Source organism: Penaeus monodon, chromosome 18, assembly GCF_015228065.2.
Source record: "Penaeus monodon isolate SGIC_2016 chromosome 18, NSTDA_Pmon_1, whole genome shotgun sequence".
NCBI classification, from domain to species: domain Eukaryota; kingdom Metazoa; phylum Arthropoda; class Malacostraca; order Decapoda; family Penaeidae; genus Penaeus; species Penaeus monodon.
Window position 1 is genome coordinate 17,620,619 of NC_051403.1, and position 24,821 is coordinate 17,645,439.

At 41.6% G+C, this 24,821-nt stretch overlaps 1 protein-coding gene across 5 annotated transcripts in view; it reads left to right on the forward strand.

Moving 5' to 3' along the window:
• Positions 1-24,821, forward strand: part of LOC119584300 — a 103,865-nt gene that overhangs the window by 27,731 nt on the left and 51,313 nt on the right. For 3 of the 5 annotated variants that reach the window (XR_005229794.1, XM_037932834.1, XM_037932835.1), the window contains exons 1-3: positions 16,217-16,262; positions 17,369-17,575; positions 22,095-22,227. Coding sequence is in view for 4 of the 5 variants with exons in the window: in XM_037932834.1 (XP_037788762.1) it covers positions 17,508-17,575; positions 22,095-22,227 (201 nt within the window). In the remaining variant the exon portion in view is untranslated. Of the gene's footprint in view, positions 1-16,216; positions 16,263-17,368; positions 17,576-22,094; positions 22,228-24,821 lie in introns of those variants that run through there. The other 2 variants (XM_037932836.1, XM_037932837.1) reach the window with 1 other exon arrangement.

Genomic DNA, 24,821 nt, shown 5'->3' on the forward strand with positions numbered 1-24,821 from the left:
ATATATATATATATATATATATATATATATATAATAATATAATAAGAAGATAGATATATAAATAGAGTAATAAACAACATAAGAAAAACAAAACATACATAACATATACACATAAATACAACAACTACATGCATACATGCATACATGCGAGAGCGAGAGCGAGAGCGAGAGCGAGAGCGAGAGCGAGAGCGAGAGCGAGAGCGAGAGCGAGAGCGAGAGCGAGAGCGAGAGCGAGAGCGAGAGCGAGAGCGAGAGCGAGAGAGAGAGGGCGTCTTGACCTCTCCTTGACCCCGCTCCTTTCCTTCCCCATCGTTTTCGTGACTCTTAGAATAATATATAGATTTAGACGTCTTTCTCATGTTTTAAGAATATCCAAGTCATTCAAGGTTGTTTGAAACGAAGCGGAAAAAATGAGGCTTATTAATATGTTATTATTATATATCATTATCCTTATTAGCATGAAAATAGATGGTTATGTTTGTCTATATATCCTCTTTGCATCCCAATATGCGTCTTCATTTGACCTCTTTCTTCAGTGTTCCGTGAAACAAGATGATAAAATATTAAGAAAACGGATGATATTGTTTTACATTTCTTTGTAATGCTTATTATTTTTCCACTTCTTTATTTTTCATTTTAGATCGTCCTCCTTATCCGTAATGTTTTTTTCTATATTATCTTTTTACATCTTCCTTCTCCTTTCTCTTTGTCTGATCTTATGATGTCTATAATAACGATTCCTTCCGTTTTTACTCAGAGTCAATATCCCTCTTTCTCTTCTTTTCTATTTTCCTCAAGTATTTAGTCTCTTCTTCTTCTCTCGTTGGTACTCATTCATCCCCCTGTACCTTTGATCCTCGTTTGTTCCTCTCTTTCTTTTTTCCCCTCGTCAGTCTTTTCTCCTTCCCTGTTCTCTCTCGGTCTCTTTTCCCTTTCCCTCTCTTGTCCTCTGTCTGTCTCTCGTTCTTCTCTCTCTTCTTCTCTCTCTCTTTCTCTTCTCTCGTCTCTCTCTCCTCTCTCTCTCTTCTCTTCTCTCTCTCCTCTCTCTCTCTCTCTCTCCTCTCTCTCTCTCTCTCTCTCTCTCTCTCTCTCTCTCTCTCTCTCTCTCCTCTCTCTCTCTTTCTCTCTCTCTACCTCTCTCTGCCTCTACCTCTACCTCCCTGTTTCTCTTATCTTTATTAAGACACATATTTACTTATTTACTTATTATGATTATTTATTTATTTATTTATTTTTGTTTTGCTATTCATGCGTTCGCTTCAATCCTCTCATCTCCATCATCCTTTTCTATCCTTTCTCCTCATCTCTCTCTCTCTCCTTGTCCTCTTTTCTCTTCCTTTGCCCTCGTCTTTGCCCTTCCTCGAATACCGCTTGAAATTCCCTCCGTCCTCTCAACTCTGACCCCCAACCCCACTATGTAGCAACACCCTTCCCCTCCCCTTCCCTCTTCCACTCCCCCTCTCCCTCTCTCCTCTCTCCTCTCTCCTCTCTCCTCTCATCTCTCTCATCTCCCTTCTCTCCTCTCATCTCTCTCCTCTCCCTTATCCCCTCTCTCCTCTCGCTTTTTTTTCCCTTTCCCTCCTTCTGCCCTCACCCTTTCTTTCTTCTTTCCCCTCTCTCTTCCTTTCTCCCCTCCCCACTCTCTCTCTCCTTCCTCCTCCCCCCTCTCCAAGTCTATACCCCCCTTCCCCCTCCCCTTCCCCCCCTCCCCTCCCCCTCCCCCTCCCCTAACACATACGCACACGCACATACCTAAGACTTGTAACTTTTCACTTACATATTTTTCACACCTTTTTTTTTTTTTCTCTCTCTCTCTTTTTAGCTCCTTGTCTTCTTATTTGTTTGTTGTATTCTTTCCTTCTGCCTTTTTTTCTTTTGATTGTTTTTTTTCAGTTTTGTTACTAGACACGTATTTTATTTTGGTTGCTAAGCAATTCTTTGTAGTTTTATAGCTTCGTTTAGTGTTCTGTAAAAGCAACCGCACGCACGCACGCATACACGTACGCCCACACGCACGCACGCACGCACGCACGCACGCACGCACGCACACGCACGCACGCACGCACGCACGCACGCACGCACGCACGCACGCACGCACACCACACACACACACACACACACACACACACACACACCACACAACACACACACACACACACACACACACACACAAACACACACACACAAGCACACAAAGAAAGAAAGAAAAAAACGAAAATGAAAGAAAAGAAAAAACGAAAAGGAAAAGGAAAGAACGAAAGAAAAAAAAAGAAAAAGCAATAGATAAATCAATCAATAAAGAAAGAAAGAAATAAAAAAAAAAGAAAGTAACCCGTTAACACGAGTCGTCCCGCGGCCTTCGTTCTGGAAATTCCTCTGTGCGAGCGACGGTCAGCCTCCGTCCAGACAGACCGAGAGGCTTCCCTCGCCGTCTTGGGGAGAAACTGAGCTACGAAGAGCCACTTTCTCCGGAGGTCGGGGGGGGGGGGTTAAGGGGAGGGGGGGTGAGGGAGGGGGGGGGGGTGAGGACAGAGAGGGTAGGGTGTAGAGGGGGGTGGGGAGAGAGAGGGTAGGGTGTAGAGGGGGGTGGGGAGAGAGAGGGATGGTGAAGAGGGGGGTTGGATGGGGAGGGGAGGGTGAGGGGGGGTAGGAGGGAGGAGAGGGTAAGGAGAGAGAGAGGGGGGTGGGAGGGGTGGGTGAGGAGAGGGGAGGATGGGGATAAGGAGGGGAAGATAGGAGATGGAGAGAGGGGGGGTATCTATTATCCCCGGCCGGTATTTATTTATTTATGTGTTTTTCCACCTTCATCACGTTTGTCCCTCTCTTCCTTTTTTATTTGTTTATTTTTTCCTGAGTGTTTGGTTAACAGTCTGCGCGCGTGTTCGTTTTCTTAGTCCAGCTTAACGTGTTGTAAAATATTTGTCGTGTGAAAGTGTTCGAACTTTTTAAAACCTGGATGAGTTGTGTGTTTTAGCTGCCCGCGTGTTTGTGTTACTTCTGTCTCTATTTGTGTCTGTCTGTCAATCTCTAATTTCTGTTGCTTGAAGTTTACTCTTTCTCTCGCTCTCTCTATTGCATCTATCATTTTTCGATCGTGTATTATATCTTTATTTATGTATCTGTCTGTCTCTCTCTCTCTCTCTCTCTCTCTCTCTCTCTCTCTCTCTCTCTCTCTCTCTCTCTCTCTCCTCTCTCTCTCTCTCTCTCTCTCTTCTCTCTCTCTCTCTCTCTCTCTCGCTCTCTCTCGCTCTCTCTCTCTCTCTTCTCTCTCTCTTCTTTCTTTCTTTCCTTTCATTCTTTCTTTCTTCTTCTTCTTATGTGTCACGGCTCTCCGTATGTTCCTACTCCTTTCTCCTTTTTTTTTCTTTCTCTCTCTCTCTTTCTCCTTTATCCTCGCATATCTCCTCTTCTTTACTTCCCTTCTGCTGCCTCACCTTCTGCCACCGCTTTCACTCTCGCGCACCTGCTCTCCTAGGCCTCCTCGTGAGTGTCCTGCCCTCCCCCCCTGTCTCCTCTGTCCGTCCTTCTCCCTTCCCCCCCTTACCTCATCCTCTACCCCTCCCCCCCTCTCTCTCTCTCTCTCTGCTACCTCTCTGTCTTTCATCCCCCGCCCCCCTCTTCTTCCTGCTCCTTGATACCCTGTTATTATCATTCTTCTCCTGTTTCTTGTTCCATGTTTTTTTAAAATTCTCTTTAGTTTCTTCCTCGCTGGCTCTTGTCTGAAAGAGAAATGAAGAGAGGGAGGGAAAGAGAAAAAGAGAGGAAGAAAGAAAGGGAGGAAGGAAGAACTAGAGGAAGACAGAAAGAGAGGAGGAGAGAGAAAGAGGGAAGAAAGAAAGAGAGGAGAAAGAGAGGCGGAAAGAAAGAGAAAGAGAAAAGAAAGAGAAAGAGAGGAAGAGATAGAAAGAGAAGCAGAGAGAAAGAGAAGCGGAGAGAGAAAGAGAAACAGAGAGAGAGAGAGGAAGAGAGAGAAAGAGAAACAGAGAGAAAGAGAGAAAGAGAAGCAGAGAGAAAGAGAGAAAGAGAAGCAGAGAGAAAGAGAAGAAGAGAGAGAAATAGAAGCAGAGAGAAAGAGAAAGAGAAGCAGAGAGAAAGAGAGTGACCGTGTGGCTTGGAGGGTTAAGGGAAGGGAAAAAGAGCACATTCTTGGTGAACTGTTTATGATCTTGAGAACGTTCATTTTTTCTCGAAGATTATATACTCTTCGTTTCACTTTGGTATTATTATTTCATAAAATTTTATTCTTATTCTTTTTTTATTATCATTTATTATTATTATTGTTGTTGTTGTCGTTAGTATTGTTGTATCGTTATGATGATCAAGATTATGATTATCTTCATCTTTCATCTCTCTCTTCATATCATCATCATCAACATCATCACATCACTACCACCATCATCATCATCACCACACATCCACACACATCACACCACATCACACACCACATCATCATCATCATCCCATCATCATCATCACATCACATCATCCACCACCACCACCACCACCACACCATCATTATTATTCAATATTGTTATCAACACTCTAATTGTTAATATATTATGATAATTAACACCACCATCACAACACCGCATGCACGTTGCTAAATCATGCAAAATACGATAACACCATAAAAATTATTTAGATAAAACACCACACATAAAAATCATACTTCAATCACACCATACACAGATATTCTTATTCAATATTGTTATCAAAGTTCTATTGTTAATATATTATGATAATATAACACCACCATCAAACACCGCATGCACATTGCTAATCATCAAAATACGATAAACATAATAATAATTTAATAATCATATACCATATACATACTACATATACATACATATCATGTAATATACATATGAATGACATAAAGTATAATTGATAATAATATATATATATATATATATAATATATCATAAATATAATAAATATAAATATATATAATATATAAATATATAAATATATATATATATATATATATATATATATATATATATATATATATTATATATATATATATATATATAACATATACATATATACACACACATACATGCATACATACATGCATACATACATACATACATACATACATACATACATACATACATACATACATACATACATACATACATACATACATACATACATACATACATACACATATACATATATATATATATATATATGTGTGTGTGTGTGTGTGTGTGTGTGTGTGTGTGTGTGTGTTTGTGTGTGTATATGTAAATATAAAAAAATATATATATATAAATATGAAAATACATAAGCTATAAAATGTAGAACATAAACGTCAAAATGATATATATGAAAGTCAGAATCTTCGTCCGCAAAAGAAGGTTTTAGGCTGTTATTATGCCCGGGAGGGAAGGCGGTGGGAATTTCTCAAGAAAAAGAAAAGTTTGTTCTTTTATATTATGCTTTACTTTGTCTGTTCTTGTCTAATGTTATCTTGTTTTGTATAGTGTTCTGTTTTTTTTTCTTCATTTTTTTGTTTGTTTTTATGTTTCTTTGTTAATTGATGTGTTTGTTATTTTTATTTATTTGTTTTATGCTGTTTCACTATTTGCGGTATTGATTTAATTATTTATTTAGACTTTCAGATATATTTCTTTATATATATATATATATATATATATATATATATATATATCTATATATATCTATCTATCTATCTATCTATCTATCTATCTATCTATCTATCTATCTATTATATATATTATTATATATATATTATATATATATTATATATTATATTAATATATATATATATATTTATGCATTTGTCTATCCCTCTGTGATTTTTTTTTTAATTTTAGTGAATGTAAGTATATATATAAGGATATATATAGACATAGTGAATAATAACAGATAGCAATAGACATAGGCAATATAACATAAGCAGATAGCATAGGCAGATAGATAACAGATAGCAGATAGACATAGCAGATAGATAAACAGATAAGCAGATAGACATAGGCAGATAGATAAACAGATAGGCAGATAGACGGAAACAAAGAAAAAAAAATCTGAAACGGGAGGATTTACCGAAAAATGAAATGAAAAATTGCGGGGATCAGACAAAAATCTGTCTCCGGTCGGCTTACGGGATATAAACGGAATTCCAAGACAGATAACTTTTTTTTTCGGCCTATCCTTCATCTTTCTTGTCTCGTCCCTTACCTCCTAACCCTCCGCCTTATCCTCTTACCCATTCGCCTACCGCTCCCAGATTCTTACCCTTATCCTTCGTCCCAACCCTTACCCCTCTACCCACCCCACCCTTATACCCATCCCACCTATCCCCTCACCCTCCCACCTACATCCGCTCCTCCCCCCCATCCCTATGCATCCCTCACCCCCTCCCCCCTTCCCTCCCCACCACGACCCGTTAGGTTCAAAGGGCGTCGGCAAATTTTTCACTCCCAAACCCGAGGGACTTTTACGGGATGAGGTAGCAGCCAAGAGCGCGTCGGGGAGTGCGAATTGTACATACTTAGAGCTCATTTGCATATGCGGAGGCGGCTTGGTGTCCAGGGTGGGTGTGGGGGGTAAAGGGTGGGTGGGGGGTAGGGAAGGAGGGAAGGAGTAGGGAGTTGTAGGGAAGGGGAAAAGGGGGTGAGAGGGCGAGGGATGGAAGGGGGGATATAGAAATAGAAGTAAGGGGAAATTAGGAGATGGAGAAGGAATGAGAAGAAGAGAAGGGGAGAGAACGAAAGGAGAAGGAAAGCGAAATAAACGAAGTAGGGAGAGTGGAAACGACGATAAAACGGATGACGGATGAGGAAAAATAGCGTTAAACAGAGTTAAAGATAATGGAGAAGTAGATAATCCTAGAAAGGAGGGGGTAGAGGGGAAGGAGGGAAGAGGGGGGGAGGGGGAGGGGGAGACATGGGCGTGTAGGAGGGACGTGGGCGTTTCCCTCGGCGCACCTGGCCAGACTGGAGTGCCGTGGGCGCCGGTTTTGTCTCGGTGCCATTCAGAAGTCCCGGCTTATCTGACGCCCCCGATGCTCGGCTGATTAATCTTCGTTTGGTTTTTAATTGATTCTGTTTCTTTGTTGGTGTTGTGTTTGTGTGTCTTGTAGAAAGAGAGAGAGAGAGAGAGAGAGAGGAGGGAGGGAGGAGGGAGGGAGTGAGGGAGAGAGGGAGAGAGAGAGAGAGAGAGAGAGAGAGAGAGAGAGAGAGAGAGAAGAGAGAGAGAGAGGAGAGGAGAGAGAGAGAGAGAGAGAGAGAGAGAGAGAGAGAGAGAGAGAGAGAGAGAGAGAGAGGTATGACTGTATAAACTGGTGTTATCTATGACTGCATTGTAACGTTTTTTTCTTTCCTTTCCAGGTAAATGTCGAGCATCTGAGTGTGTCGCGTCTAACACAACGAGAAAGTTTGTATAGCAACTGTTTCCTTCAGAATCTTTTTTTTAGTCTCTCAGATGCTTTGTTTTATTAGTTTTAAGTTAGTATCATAATTTTTGGGGGTATTTTGGCTTCTTCTCTCGAATATCTCATGATTTTTCCGAAACCCTTAATTTGCGACAATTCAAGATTCATCCACACTGAACAATAATACGTTCACTATCATTATCACGTTCATTATCATCTTCACGTTATCATCTCTCTTCACAAAATGATCCTTCATTATCTCCAAGACAACTTGCTTCCTTGACTTTCAAACTGGCGTTAGACATTAGACCGTATTTTGCACTGTGATCGCTTTTGTTATTATGAACGATTATGAATAAGTCTCACGTCTGCGCGTTCAGTCGTCTTGTCTCTGTGATCGGAATGCCTTAGCAGCTTGTTCCTGTGACCTTGGGATGACAAAGAAGCTGGTCGGGTTTCATAACGGATCCATTAGTCTGTTATTGTGGCTACGTTTTAGTCACTTTTGATGGGATTTTTATTACCCGAAGCGTCCCGTCTCGGGTCTCCTTTCGCGACACGCCCCGCTCCTGCTCTCCATTTGTTGTTATCTGTTATCTTTATCTGGCTTTTCTCTCGGGTCTTATGGCTGGTAGCTAATTGGCAATTTATGATTTCGCTGTTCGCTGAGGAATGTTAAGAAATGGCGCCTCGTTGGATTTCTTTCGGACAAAAATGGACATCGGCCCGCCACTGACCGATTGCCGTTTTCTATGCGCCGGAGACCTTGAGCGGTAACTAACCTTAAAAAAAACGGCATCGCATTCTTTCACTTTTGTAGCTTAGTCTCTCTCGTGTCTCGTGTTATTGGCGAGACTTTCACCCTGCTCTCATGACCGCCGTGAAGAATGAGCCCCCATGAAAACGCGTGATAAGGTTCCTTGGTTCCTTATCTGACTTTCTAATCATATAAACGTATTTTCCTTTTATATATTTAACAAGTTAGGCCAACAACGGACCTTAGTTGTGAGGCTCATCTGCAAGTCTGGAGTTTCTAATCCGCAAAGGAGCGCGTCTTTATGGACAATTCGGCCGGAAAGAAGAAAAATTCGAAAGACTGGGCCGTTTTCTTTACAATTTTTCTCTTGGATTTGTATGGTTGATTTCAGAATCGTAATGGTAAACAATTTTTATTTATTATTATTATTTTTTTTTTCTCTATCCTTTTCTTTTTAATACGAACTGTCACACAAATAGACGTGGGTATTGCCTTGGGCTCGAAAAGGTACTAAATATTTAGGTAAGTGAAAGTTTTATACCTGCACTCTCTAGGTCGGCGCTGGCGGTTTACATGTCACCGAAAATAGTGTTTGAAGCTGGAGACTTCGTTATCGTCAAGTGCGATCGGAATTTTCCCTCTTCTCTAACTTTCTTTCTTTCTCTTTCTTTCTCTCTGTCTGTCTGTCTGTCTGTCTCTCTCTCTCTCTCTCTCTCTCTCTCTCTCTCTCTCTCTCTCTCTCTCTCTCTCTCTCTCTCTCTCTCTCTCTTCTCTCTCTCTCTCTCTCTCCCTTTTCGTTTTTTCGGAGCTACAGTATGAGCGTCTTGAGGACTGTTTAAGGAATGTTTTGAAAGTCAAAATGAGAGTTGGTTTTAGTGTTTCCAAAGACTTCACTTTGGCGCCAAAACAAGAGTTTCGAAAGCGAGATTTTCTGTAATTCGTATGTGAGTTGGCCGAATATGAATGAAAAGGGAACAAGAAGGCGAAAGGAGGGAGAAAGAATCCCTTCTACACATTCTTTCTCGAAAAAAGAAAGAAAGAAAAAAATCCAACAAACGATTAAAAAAAAATGGTAAAATAAAAATCGGAAGTCGAAGGCATCGACGAGCGTTCGGACGATCTGTCGCCGGTAAACAAACATATATATTAATATAATATATAATATATAAATACACAATATATATATAATATTTTTATATTATATAAATATATATAATATATTATATATATATGTATATATATATGTTATATATATATATATATATAATATATATATAATATATATTTTATATATATATAATATATATATTATATTGTGTGTGTGTGTGTGTGTTGTGTCGTGTGCGGCGGTGGTGTGTGTGTGTGTGTGTGTGTGTGTGTTTGTGTGTGGTGTTGTGTGTGGGGTGTGTGTTTGTGTGTGTGTGTGTGTAGAATAACATTTGATATTAGATAGATAGTTCTTTTTATCACTGTGGTTAGTTCAAGAGGACTAATGGGGAAAGGGAAGGTGGAAGGGGGGGGGGAGTTCCGTCTCTCTTAACTCTCGTTAATCTGTCTTTCCCCGTCTCCACTCCTTCCTTATTTTCTCTCCTTATCCTTCCCATATCCTCTTTCATTCCCCTTTCCTTCTTTCCTTCCCTTATACCTCTGTCTCTTCTTCTATCCTCGCCCCCCCCCCTCCTTTCTATCATCTCCTTCATTATCATCATCGTCACTTCCTTCCTGCCTCCTCCTCCTTGTCCGTCCATATCCCTCTTCCTTTCTAATCATCCCCCCTACTTCTACCTCTCCCCCTTATCCTTCTCCCTACCTCTCCTCCTCCTTCCTCCTCCATTTACTCCCCCCCCCTCCTCCTTCCTCCTCCTCCTTCTTCCTCCTTCCTCCTTCTTCCTCCTTCCTCCTCTCTTCCTCCTTCCCTCCCCCCGTCTCCTCCTCCTCCCTCTCCTCCTTCCCCACTCTCCTACCCCCTTCCCCCCACCCCTCCCCTCATCGACACCAAGGCCGCCACACATCCTTGTTCCGACCCCCCCCCTCCCCCCTTTCCCCCGGGCGATGTACTGTACGCTCATGAAGGCTTTTCGGTTAAATCGAGTTCATTGTCGTTCCTCGCGTTGTTCTTCTGTTCTATCGTGGAAGAGCGGTTGGTTCGTTGTTCTTGAGTGCTGTTAAGTCGATGCGATTCTTCTTCTTCTTCTTCTTCTTCATCTTCTTCTTCCTCATCTTGTTAAGGTACGTCAGTTTTTTTTTATCTTTCTTTTATGTTCCTTTTTTAAAAGGTATGTCAGATTGTGAATGACTGATAGAAGAGCGATTATGATGATCGTTTTCTGTATCGTGACTTCGATCCATTTTTCATTGATTAGTAGACAGAGGGGGAAGTAGATAGATATTTAGATTAATAGACAAACATATATTGGTAGATAGACAGACAGCCAGATAGCTAGCCAGATAGATCGATTGATAGATAGAGAGTGAGAGTGAAAGTGAGAGTGTGAGTGCGAGTGTGAGGGAGAGAGAGAGAATGTATGTGAGAGAGAGAGAATGTATGTGTAAGAGAGAGAGAGAGAGAAAGAGAAAGAGAAAGAGAAAGAGATTGGTACTTACGATACCGTTGAACTCTCTCGCAATTCAGATAAACTCTAAGAACAAAGTCAATCCTCTACACACAAACGCACACACACAAAAAAAAATCTTGTAGTGTGTCACATTTTAATAATCATTAGCATCATTATTCAATTACCTATACATCACACCACGAAGGAGTTTTAATTACTTAGCCTAATGAATTACAGACAGATCAGAATCATTTCCATCTTAGAGCATCATGTTACTCGTCTGTTTGGGGAGAAAGTACCCACATTCTTCGTACTCATGAATACTATGGGCAGGTATTCATCCATACAAGTTGTTCACGCCCCCTTGGCCCCGCCCTGACCCAACCCCCCTTTCCTTTCCTAGCACCCCTCCCCCTCCCTTCTTCTCTTTAACATCTCTCCCCCTCCCTCCCTCCTCCTCCCTTCCTCTCTCTTCCTTCCCCTTCGCTCCCCTCCCTCTCCCTCTCTCACGCCCCCCTCCTTCCTTCTCTCTTTCCCTCCCTTCCCCTTCTTAACATCCCTCCCCTTCCCTCCTCCCTTCCTCTCCTTTCCTTCCCCTCCCTCCTCTTCCCCCACGAGAGAGTCTTTCAGAGTCTTTGGAGTCTGTAATTACCTGTATAGCGATTACCATGCCTTTCTGTTGGTTTGCATCACGAACTCCCTTCTTGCTCTTTAGCCGCGAAGTGCAAAAGGCGTGTGAAATTAGGCTTAGCTCCTGTCTGTCTGTCTGTCCCGGTCTCTCTCTCTCTCTCTCTCTCTCTCTCTCTCTCTCTCTCTCTCTCTCTCTCTCTCTCTCTCTCTCTCCCTCCCCTTCCCTCCCTCCCTCTCTCTCTCTCCTTCCCTCCCTCCTTCTCTCCTTCCCTCCTTCCCTCCTTCCCTCCCTCCCTCCTTCCCTCCTTCCCCCCTCCTTCCCTCCTTCCTGTCAGTGATATCCTTCGCCTTGTTGATGATGCCATTACCATGACGTGGAACAGTGACGTCACAGTCGATTGTCCCGGATGTAACGCGGATGGACACAAGGTGGCGTAAGCTTCCCTCTCACAGACGAAATAATTATCTATACGCATCCACATACCTTCCCTCCTCTTCACTCCGTATCGGGAATGGAGCTCCGCCATCGAATTCGGGGAACAGCATCACAATACAGGTAATTAACGCTTTCGTCTCCGTTCGTAAAAGCGAGTGCGTGCGAGGAGCGAGTATTTTTGGCGCCAAGAGCCAGCGCGCGGACGACCCCCCCCCCCCACCCTTCGGAATGTGCTGTGTTATTAAGACTTTCTATATCATGCCCCGTGGTGTGGCGTGGCGTGTGCAGTGAGGTGAAGTGTGTATGGTGAAGTGAGATGGAGGGGGGGGGGGTCGGTGATGGTGTTATGTCGGATAGAAAGGAGGGAGAGGTAGGTGAGGATGAGGGAGAGGGAGAGAGAGCTAGAGCTAGAGATAGAGATAGAGATAGAGTTTGAAAAAAAAAAAAATATATATATATAGAGAGAGAGACAGGGGGGGGAAGGGAGAGGGAAACGAAGATTGCAAAAACTTAGAGGGATAGAAAAAGTAAGTTTCAAAAATTTAAGACTAAAACACTAAACCCCCAAAACCAACATCCAAAACAAACAAACAAAAAATTACACAAAGTGATCAGTAACGAAAGAGAGGATATGGTGTGTGGGTGTGGGGGTGAGGGGATCTTGGGGAATTGAGGGAGGGGGTGGGGGGTGGGGGTTACAGATAGGCTCACGGGCCCAATTCACTCCCGACTGAATTAGCGCGCCCGACCAAATCGATTCGGCCGCAGCACAGGGAGGCTCGAGGCTAGAAAGTTTTGTACCCAGCTGTAAGTGCTCGGGTCCCAGACGGTGTGTCCTTTGCGATAGCCTCTCTCTCTCTCTCTCTCTCTCTCTCTCTCTCTCTCTCTCTCTCTCTCTCTCTCTCTCTCTCTCTCACTCACTCACTCACTCACTCACTCTCTCTCTCTCTCTCTCTCTCTCTCTCTCTCTCTCTCTCTCTCTCTCTCTCTCTCTCTCTCTCTCTCTCTCAGTCTTTACCTTTCTTTTCTCATGTTCTTTCTTTTTATTTCTCTTTTTCTCTTTCTCTCTGAATCTCACTCTCACTCACTCTCTTTCTTCAGTGCCCTTATCCTCCAGAGTGAGAGCAAAGAAAGAAATAGACAAAGAGACAGACAGAGGAAAAGGGGGGGGGGAAGAAGAGACAGAGACCGAAAAATAAAGGAGAAACAGAAAAAAGAGAAAGAAAGACGAGAGACAGACGAAGAAAAGAGTAACGGAAAAGAGGAGACAGAGAGACGAAGAAAGGCGAAACAGAAAGAGAGAGAAAAGAGAGGAGACAGACGATGAGCGAAACAGAATAGAGAAAGAAGGGGGAAGAGACAGACGAAGAAAGGCGAAACAGAAAGAGAGGGAGAAAAGAGAGAGGAAGGGATGGCCGATGGTGTGGAATGTAGCGTCCGTACCCCCCCCCCCCCCCGCGCCTGGCCGAGGGCTAGAAAGTGTCTGTCGCTATCTGTTCGCCACTGCCGGCCCGAGATTATATTCCCTCGCTAATTACGCCTTTTTATTTATTGAATTGTTTTTATTATTGTTATTCTTATCTGGTTATGCCGATATATATATATATATATATATATATATATATATATATATATATATATATATATATATATACATACATATACATATACATATACATATACATATACATATACATACACATACACATACACATACACATACATACATACATACATACATACATACATACATACATACATACATACATACATACATACATACATACATACATACATACATACATACATATACATCTTTTGTTTTGTTTTGTTTTGTTAGTGCTTATTATGATTTTTTAGCAGATTTTTTTTTTCGTAATGATTTTTGTTAACTATTTTTTACTTGTTCATTTGTCTGTTTGTTTTTCTGTCCATTGTTTTTTGTTAAGTGAATTTAATACTTGTTGCTTACTTGATTGAATATCGGTTTGGCTGTGAATTGATCATTTGATATATGGTGATTTTCAATTTTTACTTCTGAATTTATCTTTATTGATTCATTATTTTCTGCTGTCTTATCGTTTTTTTTTTTTTTTTACTCTTCAGATTTCTTCAATTCATTCTAATCTCTATTATCTCGTCTTAGACAATCGCCCTTGTAGACTTGACTTAAGCAAACACCTCATTTTTGCTTTTTTATTTGTTTTTTTTCCTTCCTCGGCCTCTTAACTGTCCTTGCACAAGTGTATCATTGTTGTTCTTTTGTTCATTATTCCATTGTTCCTTTCGTCCTTCTTGTTCGTCGACGCTTGTGACTCAGCATTTTTCATTTCTTCATTTTCATTTGGTTTTGTGCTTGTCTGTGTTTCCCCGCTAACTTTTTTTCATTCATTCTGTATCTATTTCTCACTCCTCTGTCTCTGTCTGTCTGTCTCTCTCTTTTCTCACTCTCTCTCTCTCTCTCTCTCTCTCTCTCTCTCTCTCTCTCTCTCTCTCATGCTTTTTCTCTCTCACTTTCTCTGTCTCTTCCTCTCTCCCTCCTTTCCTCCCCCTCCCTTTCATCTCCTCTCTTCCTTTTTTCCTTCCTCCTTCTCTCCCTCTCCTACTATCTCCTCATTTCTCCTTATCCCAATCCCTCAATCACTTTCTCTTTCGTTTTCTCTCCTTTCCTTGTCGAAATTGATTCAACGGGGGGGGGGGGGGGTGAGGAAGGAGCGGTTACAATGACTTCCTGATTTTCCTTTTGTTTCCTACTCTCTTAAGCGCCGTTCGCCTAATTACGTTCCTTCCTTCCTTCCTGTCCCCTTCCTTTTTTTGTGTATGTGTGAGAGAGAGGGAGAGGGAGGAGGAGGGAGAGGGAGAGGGAGTGGGAGGGAGAGGGAGAGAGAGGAAACAAGAGAAGGTAGATAGACTACACGAAATCATGAAATACACGAAAATTTCAAATCAGGCATAATAAACAGACAGAAGCAGACAAAATATCAACCTTTCGTACCCTCTTATCCTCCCTCCTTCCCCTTCCCCCCTCCCCCCTCAAAGGAAACCAGCTGTGAGAAATAACGCCAGAAATCTCGCCACGACAGCTGGAAACGGGTCAGCTGGCCTTGCGAACCATATGCGTTGCTCGTCAGGAGTCACGGCTGGGGGGGGGGGGAGACGAGAAAGTCCTGTTTCTAATATCCTCTTCTTTCCTCTTCCTCCTTTTTTTTGTTTGTTTTCCATCTCTTCTTTTTTTTGCGGATGTGTTGGTTTCCTCTGTCTTCCTCTTCCTTTTGCTTCCCTCTTCCGTTTCTCTCTCTCTCTCTCTCTTTTTTTTCCTCTTCTACCTCTTTTATTTTCTTTTTTTATTTTTCCTTACTCATTACTTTTTCCCTCTCTATCTCACCTTTTTCTCCTCCTCCCCTCCCTCTTCCTCTTTCTCCCTTTCTTTTCTCTTCCTCTCTTTCCACTTCTTTTCCCTTCTCTTCTCCATCATCTGTCTTTCGTGTTCCACTCCCTCCACTTTCTCTTTCGTCTTCCTCCTCCCGGTTTCTCTTTCTTCTCTTTCCTCTTCCTCCACCCTGTTTCTTTTTCTTCTCTTTCCTCTTCCTCCTCCCTCTATCCCCCTTTTTCCTCCTCCTCCTCCCCTTCTTCTTTCCCCTTGCCCCCCCCCTCCCCCCAGCGGAAAGTGTGTCGTCAGCTTACTAATTTATCAACAGTACTTTCCTTGTTTTCGTCGTGGCCTCTCCCTCATTCGTAATATATTTTGTCTGTCTTTTTATTCGTTATTTTATTGTAACTGTTGTATATAATTATCTTATCATTTATGTTTTTTGTTATTTGCCATTATTGCCATCATCGTCTGTAATTTATTTTCCGTTAATGCTATTATCGTTGTCATTTTATTACTCTGTCGTTAATCGTAATGATTTTTATTACCGTTATTGTCATTATCGCTATCATTTTTATTACCATGGTCAGTATTATAATTTTTTCAGCACTACTCATGCATACAGGAAATCTCTCTTTAACTCTTCCATTTTCTCTATGTCACTCTCTCTTCCCTTCTTTTAAATATTTAAGGGAAAAGAAGGTTAGAAAAGGTATGTATGGAAGAAAAAGCGGTAAAGTAGAGAAAATGGAGAGAAAGGACAGAAGAAAAGATAGGTTGCCGGTATTCTTTGTATTTTTTATCAATTGTCAATATATTTTTTCATTTATTTTCGCGCACCTGTGTTCTCGGTTGACAGCGTTTCTTTTTCCTCGCCATTTTTTTTTCCGTTCGTCCGTTTTCGCTTCCCAAATTGATTCGACTACCTCACGTAAGCAATCGTAGGGACGAGCGAAATCCTAAGACAGCTATCAAACGTACAAGCCTCGGTCAAGCCGGTTGGTGCGTGCGCGCGAGCGGGCTTTCGAGAGGTCACGACGAGAAGGAAGTCGGCGAGGAGGGCAGTCTTATAGAGGCGACGGTCGGAGAGTGTGACCAGGAACGGGCTTGTGAGTGACTGAGAGAGAGAGAGAGAGAGAGAGAGAGAGAGAGAGAGAGAGAGAGAGAGAGAGAGAGAGAGAGAGAGAGAGAGAGAGAGAGAGAGAGAGAGAGAGAGAAGACTGTGTTCTTATAAGAAGCAAGGGCAGTGTCCCCTTTGTTGTGGTCGGTTGCGCAGAGTGGCGGCCGGTCATTCTTTCCTGGATACATTCTAGGCATAGTGGGCTAGCGGATGTTTTTGCGAGGGTTAGGTGCTAAAACGTACCCTGATCTCCGTTGTGCATTCCTATCGCGCTGAGGGCGATGTCATGCAGAACAAGTGAACAAGAGAGCGCGTAAAGACGTAAATTATAACGCCGTTGACCAGAAGTTTAGAGATACGGGTATTCAGCTTGTGAGTGACGAGTGCGCCTCTCTCTCTCTCTCTCTCTCTCTCTCTCTCTCTCTCTCTCTCTCTCTCTCTCTCTCTCTCTCTCTCTCTCTCTCTCTCTCTCTCTCTCTCTCTCTCTCTCTCTCTCTCTCTCTCTCTCTCTCCATCACCCCCTCCCCACTCCTGTTTCCCATCTACGCCCCCTTTCACTTCCACTTCCTATTCCACTCTCTCACTCTCACTGAAAGAAAAGGGAAACCAACACTTCCATGCTCGTCAGGTGTTCACAAGGGTGGCGCTGGTATGGTAAATGATGAGAGAAAAGACCTTAATGAGGTTTGGGGGAAAGGGAAAAGGAACCATGGTTAATGAAGCCGCCTAATGATGATGGTGATGATGATGATGGTAGTAGCGGTGGTGGTGATGGCTGTGTGCCGAAACACGGCTTAAAATTACCCTAATTAACGTGATTAATTACCCTCGGAGCCTGGTTTTACCCAGAAAAGGAAAGTGGTAAAGAAAAGGGTACAGACAACAAAAACAAAACTTAATACCATGAAATACCAGGGCGTTATCGTAATTTCTTACAGTACAAGATCCCGTTACTAGACTGTTGATTGTTGTGCCATCGTAGTGAGTTCCGGCGCGGTGCCAATGGGAATTCATCGACCGTGAGGATAGGCTGTGTATTTGAAAGTGTGTGTGCGTTGCCGTAAAGCTGATTTCTTCAAGGTATGTGATTTTCAGAGAGTGAAAGATCAATCAGCTCTAAAAAGGTGAATGGTAGAAGTGTACATCGACCAGTGATTTTTTAAACACCTCGTTAAGAGACAAGAAAGGAACACTTCTTGACCTAAGATAACTCGAAACTGACCTTTGACCTGAGATGACGTACGTGTCCTTGCATCATCCTCGCACTCCGCTCGACTGCTTGCTTGGGAGTCTTCGATCTTGGTAGGTAAAAAGAGAAACAGAAACAATAAAAGATAAATCTACTGCTTTATGTTTTTATTATTCAGTCATGTGCGTTTTTTCCATTCATGATTTTTAATGTAATGTTTTTTTCTGTGTTTTGTTGAATATATAACGTTACCTGGTAAATGATATCTTTGCTGATGCGAATGTATTATTCATGTTAACCGTAATCTTAATTTTAATGTTAATTCTAATGTTAATTTCATGTAAATGCACTATATTTCCACTTTCCTTAATCAGTTTTCCGGGGTCCTCCTTCCCATAATACTTCTCTCCCCCCCCTCAGTCATCCTGAAGGCTTGAAATCGTCCTGGTAATCTCCCCACGTGTAGTAAGTTCCCCTCGGAATCGCCTCTTGTGTGGGGAGAAAAACTAATCAGCCTTGTTTTCTGGGGGGGGAGGAGGAGGAGGAGAGCGAGGGGAGAGGAGGGACGGAAGGGGAAGAAAGGGGAGGGTTAAGAAGGGGAGTCAAGAGAAGAGGTGGATATGGGAGTGAAGGGGAGATGGAGGGAAGAGAGGGATAGATGAGAGGGGGGAAGAGAGATGGAGGGAAGAGAGGGATAGATAGGAGGGGGAAGGGGATAAGCCGGGGAGGGGAAGGGAGAATGAAAAGGAAGAGGGGAATATCAAGAAAGATCAAAGGAAGGGGACGAGGAGGAGGAGGAGGACGATAAAAGGAGGGAAATGAGGGTAAAGAGAAGAGCTATGAGAGAGGGGTAAGACGAGAGTATGCTCACTCTCTCTCTCTCTCTCTCTCTCTCTCTCTCTCTCTCTCTCTCTCTCTCTCTCTCTCTCTCTCTCTCTCTCTCTCTCTCTGTGTGTGTGTGTGTGTGTGTGTGTGTGTGTGTGTGTGTGTGTGTGTGTGTGTGTGTGTGTGTGTGTGTTTGCGTGTTTGCGCGCGTGTGTGTGTGTGAAGTGTCATGAGGAGACATGAGACACAAGGGGTGGCATTCGAACCGAGGACGGGCGTGTGGGGAGATGCCCTTATTTGTCAGCACATATATATTTTTTTTCCCCCTTCATGTGTGTTTTTTTCTTATGATAAAGAATTGATTGCCGTGCATTATAGTCTTGGTCTGATATGAACGAAGGTTTAATCCAATGGTTCAATTGCTATTTGTCTTTCTTAAAGTCCTTAACGAGACTCGTAGAGACCTTGGTTTTTTTATCTACCTGCTGTTCTAGAAACTTTCATAAATGTGTAAGTCTTTGTAAATACAAGTTACTGACGGAGAGACTGATACTCAGAAGGAAAGGTAAATAATGAGGATAACAATAATCTTGGTAATAATGACAGTGAATGTCATCGTAATGATAATGATAGTAATAAAGATAATGATAAATAATATTAATAACAATGATATTAGTGATGATGTTAATTACAATGATAGTAATGATGATGATGATGACGATGACGATGACGATGACGACAACGGATAAACGCATAGTTCCTAATTCATCGAAACTGCAAAGAACATGCTAGCCACCCATCCTTCAAACTCAAATCACCCTTGTTAGTGTAGATTATGCCAACGTTCCTCTCGTAACCCACATGCAACGCCTTCATCAACGATCGGGCACATCACATTACATTTTTTTCTTTCCTTTACAAATCCGTCTTCACCCTTTTTCTTCATTTTTTTATGCCCCCCTCCCCTTCTTGTTCATCCTTCTTCCTCATCCTCCTCCTTTTCCCTCTTTTTATTTTTTTCTCTCTCTTTTTACGTTTTACCCGAGGGGGCTTCGGGAGTATGCGCTCCCTTACGTAACCCTGTTCTATGGAGTCCAAGGTCTCTCGCGGGGTTGTGTTGTGGTGGAGGCATGTAGGTGGAGGCGAGATCGAGGATCGAACGAGCAGCTAAGCCTGTTAGTCTTGTTTTGGTCTGACGAATGGGTGGGCTCGCCTTTGGTCTCGTTAAGCGTTCATTTAGTTTTGGCGATTGTATGTTATTTATTTTATTTTATTTTATTTTTATTCTCCATTTTTGTTGCCCTATTTTTCTTTCTTGGTTTGTATGTCTACTTGTGGAGAGAGAGAGAGAGAGAGAGAGAGAGAGAGAAATGAGAGAAAATGAGAGAGAGAGAGAAAATGAGAGAGAGGGAAAAAATGAGAGAGGGAAAAAATGAGAGAGAAAAAAATGAGAGAAAAAAAGAGAGAGAGATAAAGAGAGAGAGAGAGAGAGAGAGAGAGAGAGAGAGAGAGAGAGAGAGAGAGAGAGAGAGAGAGAGAGAGAGAATTGGGTGGGGTTGTGACCTTGGTTTGGAGTTTTTGCTACTTGTCCTTGTATCCCCCCCCCCCACCTCCCTTACCCCTTTACTCCACAACCACCCTTTCTTCTAAGTCAATGTTTCTTTTTTTCAGTCTCCCTTTTTTCACAATCTAGTTCACATAGTAACCTCGACTCTGATGGCGTTGTACCCTAAGAGCGCCTCCGGAGATGGCGTCCGATTCTTGACATTGGATCGGTTTTTCGGCCTTTTTTTTTGCCAAAGTGGAGTCCGTAGGCACGTGCGCGCGGACGACACACATACGCACGCACGCACACGCACACGCACGCAAGCACACTAACACACACATACACTAACACACACACACTAACACACACACACTAACACACACACACTAACACACACGCACACACATACACACAAACACACACACACACACACACGCACACGCACACGCACACACACACACACACACACCACAAAACACACCACACACACACACACACACACACACACATACAATACAACAAACACAAACACACAAAACAAAACACACACCCCACACACACAAAACCCCAAAACACAACCCCACCACACATACACACACACACTACACACACACACAACACACACACACAACACCACACACACTACACACACACACACACACACAACACACACACACACACACACCACACCACACACACACACACACACACACCACACACACACACACACACACACACACACATACACACACACATACAACACACACAACACACACAAAAACAACAAACAACACAAACACAACATAACACAAAAGCACCAAGCACACAACACAAAAGCGACACACAGCACACACAACAAACATTTCAACAACAAACACACACAAAATCACACACACACACACACACACGTCGAAAAAAAATCAAAGTAAACGTAGTGGATAGAAAGAAAAGCTTGAAGGAGCGAAAAGACAAATTGAATAAAGAAGCAAAATATGAAGGGAGAAGTCACTAAGTAACAGTATAGAAAGTAAATTGAAACTGAAATAAAAAAACAATAAACAAGGAATAACTAAGGAGAGAAAAAAATACGAGGCCGAATGAACGAAATGAAGAAAAAAAAAAAACAATAACGAAACAGGAATCAACGAAATGAAGAAAAAAATAACTAATGGTTGCATATAGGAAGAAAAAAAGGTAATGAAATTATAAACGACTAAACAAGAAGATAAGGAAGAGGCAAAACGAACAGAGAAAAGGGAGAAGGAAAAAAAGCATCAAAGAAAACGGAGATAGAGATAGAAGAATATTGAGAGAGATAGGCAACAAAGGAACTAGAGAAGTGAGGATAAAGGACAGACCAGACAAAGGGATAGAGAGAAGAGAGAGAGGGAGAGAGAGATCAGGAGAGAAGAGGAGAGGAGAAAGAGAGAAGAGACAACTAGGATATGGTGCAGGATAAGTGCTAGTCCTTCGCCAACCAAAGTGGACTAAACGAAGGTCGGGAGTGTAGGGTACGAGTCCTTTTTTTCTCTCGATTATTGATTGTTTTTTGTCCGTTTTTTCACGACCATAAAGGACAAGAAAGAATGTGCTTTAGTGCCATCATATTGTTTTTCTGTTATCCTTATTTTTTATTTATTATTATTATTATTATTTTTTTTACTTTTTTCATTTAATTGGCTTTTGTCCTTGTACTTGATTTTTTTTTTAGTTTAGTTGATTTTTATGTTATTGAGTGTTATTTTGTGTGTTTGAGTGTTATTGTTATGGTTATTGTTATTGCTGGTATGTTCTTGTTAATTTGTTATATTTATTTTCATTAATATCATTATTATTATTTTTTTTTTTTTTTTTTTTTGGTCATGATCGTTGTTATAGTTATTTTTGTTGTCATAATTTTTTATTCATATAGTTATTATCGTTGTTATTGTTATTGTTATTGTTAACATTATTAGAAAATTTTTAACACCATCGAAAATAAAAATAATGAAACGTCTGTCACTTTACATTTTTTGTTTCTTATCACGGTGTCAAAGTCAACAAACCAACATAACGCCCGAAAAGAAGATAAAGGAAAATAAGATGAATTAATAAAAAAAATAAAAAGAATACATAGAAAATAAATAAATGTAGAGAGAGAAAGAAAAAAAATATATAAATGAACAACAACAACAACAACAAATAAAAACGATAAACAGAAAAAATTAATTCACATCAACTAACTCTTTTTTTTTTTTTTCTCCCCCCCCCCCCCCCCTTAGCTGTGGCCCCGCTCCCACCCTCGAGATGGTTTCCAGGCGCAGGATCTTAGGCCGTTCGCAGGACAACATTCATCTGGACAACTACCAGGAGGAAGAAGAGGATGTCTACTACACGAAGGAACGGCTTCTTAAGGTAAGTTGGTGGGTTTTTGGTGGTGGTGGTGGTGTGTGTGTGTACATAAATACACGCACACACACACACACACACACACACACACACACACACACACACACCCCACACACACACACACACAACACCACACACACACACAATATATATATATATATATATATATATATATATATATATATATATATATATATATAAATTACACCCTGTATGTGGTTTATACCTATGATCTCTCGTGCAGAGAAACTGCACAATTCACACGCGGTTACGTACACATACAACGAAGTTAATGATAACGTAGATGATTCCGAAAATAAGTAATTGCAGTAGGTAATTAACTCTAATAATGAATGGGGATGAGATCCCACGGAAATTAGGTTAGGTGACACTCTCGCACGCACACATGGCGGTCGCGGGGAAACCCTCAGCTCCATATGTCGCTTAGAAACCCCACATATGTGCTCGGGTGTGTGTGTGTGTGTGTGTGTGTGTGTGTGTGTGTGTGTGTGTGTTTTTGTTGTGTGTGTGTGTGTGTGTGTGTGTGTGTGTGTGTGGGTGTCGATGAGAGACAGGGAGAGAAGAGGAAAGGGGCCCAGGAGCGATGACGAGATAGAGAGAGAGAAGAAGAGGATTAGAGGAAAGGGAGGAGCGAGAGCCCAAAAAAAAGAAGAGACTCGGGGAGTAGGTTCAGTGGGAGCCCAAGCCAAGACAGTCCAGGAAATTTTTTTTGGACAGGGGGGGACCCGAAAACGAAATTATATTGTATTTTTTTTTTTTCCCCTTTTCTATTCTTTCTATTTGTATTTTGATGCTCTGTGAAAACTGGGTTTTACGAAGAAATCTTGCCTTACTCCCCTCCCCCCGAGCACTCTCCCCTCCCCCTTCCCCCCCCCCTAAACCCGTCATTCTCCCTCCCCACTCCAACCCCACTTTTCCTCCCTCTGGGTTCCCACTTCCCCCTTCCAGGGCCTTTTTCCCTTCTCCAAATTTTTCTCTCCGCTTTTCCTTTTTTTTTCCCTAATCCCTTTTGGACGTAGGGGGGGGGGAGGCAAATCTTGAATTGCATTTTTTCCTTCCCCCCCCCTTCCCTCCCCTTTCCTTTGAAGACTTTTTCTTGTTTCTTTCTCGTTTCAAGGTCCATTTTTCGTTGAAGAAGAATATATGCCAAGTACTCCTTTTTTACCTCCTCTCTTCTCTTTCTTTTTTTTTCCTTATTTCCTGTTTCTCTCTCCCATTTTCTCCTCTTTTTGTTTTAGTTTTGTCTTCATGCTTTTTTCTCCATTTCTTTCCTCCGTCTTTTTTTTTTTCTGCGCATTGGGGTAGGAGGGAGGAGCTATTCGGTATGCAACATCCTAAACTCTTGCAATCCCCCCCCCGCCCCTTCAAAAACTCCTTTCTTTTTTTTCTTTTCATTCCCGGGTTTCTGAAAAGGAAAGGGCCCATCATCCTTTTTTCCGCAAGTGGAACTTTTTTTTTTAATTTATTTTCCCTTTTTCGTCTGGCGACTGGTTTATTGGTCCTTCATTTTTTTTTGGGATTGAAATGGTGTAGTGATGTTTTTATTGTTGCTAATTCAAATTTTGGGTGCTGAAAACGTTCAATTAAGCCCCTTTTTTTTTCGCGTCTTGTCCGCCCCCAATTCCCGTTTTTTGAACGTTTAGGCGAATTTCCTTTTTTTAAACAAACAACCAGTCGTCCCAATTTCTTTAATCCTGGACCCGTAACACTTGCATTTTTCCTAGCAATTGCATATTGATGTTAGTGCTACTTTGCGCTCCTTCGCGCCCATTTCCGCCCATTTTACCCTGTTTTTTTGAGCTTAAGTTTTCTTTTCTTACTCTCCGATATTTAAATTTTTCATCCCTTCTTTCTTCGTCTCTCTCTCTCCCTCCTTCTCTTTCTCTCTCTTTCTCATTCCTCCTCTCCCCTCCTCTTTTCTCTCTCGTTCTCTCTCTTCTCTCCCCTCTCCTCTCTCTCTCTCTCTCTCTCTCTCTCTCTCTCTCTCTCTCTCTCTCTCTCTCTCTATATATATATATATATATATATATATATATATATATATATATATATATATATATATATATATATATCTTTCTCTCTAATTTATATCAACCCCCACTTAGGCTCATTTTTTTCACTCATTATTTCACATAATGACTTCGCCTCCAAGCGATTCATTTGATCACATCATCATCACATCTGGAATTGTACAAGGCTATTCATCACCTTTGGCCGAGTGGTGTGACGATTGCCTTCGATGATGATATAATTGAGATAGCAATTTTTTTTTTTTTTTTTTTTTCGTAAACGTAAAATGATGACGATGAAATGTTTTGATAAAGGATAATTGTTATTTCTCTTGTTTTTTTTTTTTTTTTTTCTGTGCCTGATGCCAGTCATTGGCATTATCTTTATCATCGTTTTTCTCTTTCACGGCTTTATTATTATTGTATTCGCTATTATTATGATCATATTCCTCTCCTGCTTCCACCTCTTCCTCATATTCATCTCTGTCCTTATCTACATCATATTCCTCCTCCTCTTCCACCTCTTCTTCATGATCATCTTCATCTGTATCTTCTTCCTCTTCTACCTCG